The sequence below is a fragment of the Sander vitreus genome, chromosome 20 (assembly GCF_031162955.1).
Source record: "Sander vitreus isolate 19-12246 chromosome 20, sanVit1, whole genome shotgun sequence".
Classification (NCBI taxonomy): domain Eukaryota; kingdom Metazoa; phylum Chordata; class Actinopteri; order Perciformes; family Percidae; genus Sander; species Sander vitreus.
In genome coordinates, this window is record NC_135874.1 from 27407593 (window position 1) to 27410092 (window position 2500).

The window sequence follows — 2500 nt, forward strand, 5'->3', positions numbered from 1 at the left end:
TAGTTAGCATCATAAATGGTTTTAAATGTCATCTGAGGGTAATTGACTTGTTAAAAGGACAAAGACATTTCATGTGAAGGGCGACAACATGGAGAGCAACAATCTGGACCAGAACCAGACAACACACACAGATACTGGCCAAACACACACACACATACACACACACACACACACACACACACACACACACACACACACACACACACACACACACTCTCTCTCTCTGACGGCATGAGTCAGGGTGTGTGTTAATGAGGAACCCAGCATGGACGGACATTGATGAGGCTCATTGACGATTAACATCTCATTAGCATCTCGTTAGCTGAGAGGGCAGACTAAACGGACACAGGCGGAGAAGCAGCACACACACACACACACACACACACACACACACACACACACACACACACAGAGGTTAAAGGTTAAAGCCAATCAGCACTTTCTCTCTTTCTTTGAGTGTTTGAAACCCAATAAATTCTCCATTTCTCCAAACATCCGCACCAAAGACGACTCTTTCAGTTCACCACAAGTGCTCTGAATGCTGTGTGTAATATAGATGTATTGATCTTAAAAATATTCACATAATATATGAGATGTATATGTTGTCTTTTTTTCTGTATTTTCATTATTCAATTTTATGTCTCTCTCTTTCTCTCTCTCCGCCTTCCTCTCACACATTCAAACACAAATTGATGATTGAAGAGAGATGCAGTAATACACACACACACACACACACACACACGCACGCACGCACGCACGCACGCACGCACGCACGCACGCACGCACACACACACACACACACACACACACACAGAGACAGACCTGGTGTATCAGCAGTAACAGTAGGGAACCATATGTAATTAACCAGCCTGACCTCAGGAGTATTAATCCCTCTGTGTGTGTGTGTGTGTGTGTGTGTGTGTGTGTGTGTGTGTGTGTGTGTGTGTGAAAATCTGTGTATTGTGCTCAAGCAGTCGAGTCTTTTGCCATGATCTTCGCACGACAGCATTAGACACACTCAGATCTGTGTGTGTGTGTGTGTGTGTGTGTGTGTGTGTGTGTGTGTGTGTGTGTGTGTGTGTAACGGACATACAGGACATACTGCTCCACCTGTGTGTGTGTGTGTGTGTGTGTGTGTGTGTGTGTGTGTGTGTGTGTGTGTGTGTGTGTGTGTGTGTGTGTGTGTGTGTGTGTGTGTAAGGGACATACAGGACATACTGCTCCACCTGTGTGTGTGTGTGTGTGTGTGTGTGTGTGTGTGTGTGTGTGTGTGTGTGTGTGTGTAAGGGACATACAGGACATACTGCTCCACCTGTGTGTGTGTGTGTGTGTGTCTGTGTGTGTGTGTGTGTGTGTGTGTGTGTAAGGGACATACAGGACATACTGCTCCACCTGTGTGTGTGTGTGTGTGTGTGTGTGTGTGTGTGTGTGTGTGTGTGTGTGTGTGTGTGTGTGTAACGGGACATACAGGACATACTGCTCCACCTGTGTGTGTGTGTGTGTGTGTGTGTGTGTGTGTGTGTGTGTGTGTGTGTGTGTGTGTGTGTAACGGACATACAGGACATACTGCTCCACATGTGTGTTGTGTGTGTGTGTGTGTGTGTGTGTGTGTGTGTGTGTGTGTGTGTGTGTGTGTGTGTGTGTGTGTGTAAGGGACATACAGGACATACTGCTCCACCTGTGTGTGTGTGTGTGTGTGTGTGTGTGTCTGTGTGTGTGTGTGTGTGTGTGTGTGTGTGTGTGTGTGTGTGTGTGTGTGTGTAAGGGACATACAGGACATACTGCTCCACCTGTGTGTGTGTGTGTGTGTGTGTGTGTGTGTGTGTGTGTGTGTGTGTGTGTGTGTGTGTGTGTGTGTGTGTGTGTGTGTGTGTAAGGGACATACAGGACATACTGCTCCACCTTTCACGTTTTCTCTGTCACGTGGTAAACTCCCAGCTGCTGCTAACGCTGCTAATGCTGCTAACGGGCATCGTAGCTTCCCGGCCCGGGCAGGTTTGAAGAAGGAAACATGGAGGACCACATGTATTCAAAACCCAAATGTCAGGAACAGGAGTCTTATTCTTCTTCGCCCAGAAAAAGAAAAAGGAGATTGAAAAGAGCAAGAGAGCGTCTTCTTGAAGCGTGAAGGCCACCGTAGCTGTAATAGAGTTGATTGCGATATACGATCTCAACGCTAGACGGGAGAGATTCCTACACGTTGGACCTTTAAGGAACGGTTTCAGAAATGTGTCCCGTGTTTCTCACCAAGCACGGGTTTTTACTGCCAGTGGAACATGTATTATTTGTCTTTCAAAGTGTCTCTGTGGTGAATTAACTATTAACTATCTGTCCTCTGTGTGTTTGTCTGTTTTCAGTCTCTGGACGGGTTTGTATTTGCACTAAACAAGGAGGGACGCTTCCTGTACATCTCTGAGACCGTCTCCATCTACCTGGGACTGTCGCAGGTAAGTCCTACACCTGTCTGTCTGTCTGTCTGTCTGTCTCTGTCTCTCTGTCT

At 46.8% G+C, this 2500-nt stretch overlaps 1 protein-coding gene across 1 annotated transcript in view; it reads left to right on the forward strand.

Annotated features, from left to right (window-relative positions):
- LOC144535635 (neuronal PAS domain-containing protein 3-like) overlaps positions 1 to 2500 on the forward strand; it is a 259068-nt gene that overhangs the window by 255724 nt on the left and 844 nt on the right. Inside the window, exon 4 of the mRNA XM_078278173.1 lies at positions 2358 to 2447. Coding sequence (XP_078134299.1) covers positions 2358 to 2447 — 90 coding nt within the window. The remainder of the gene's footprint in view (positions 1 to 2357; positions 2448 to 2500) is intronic.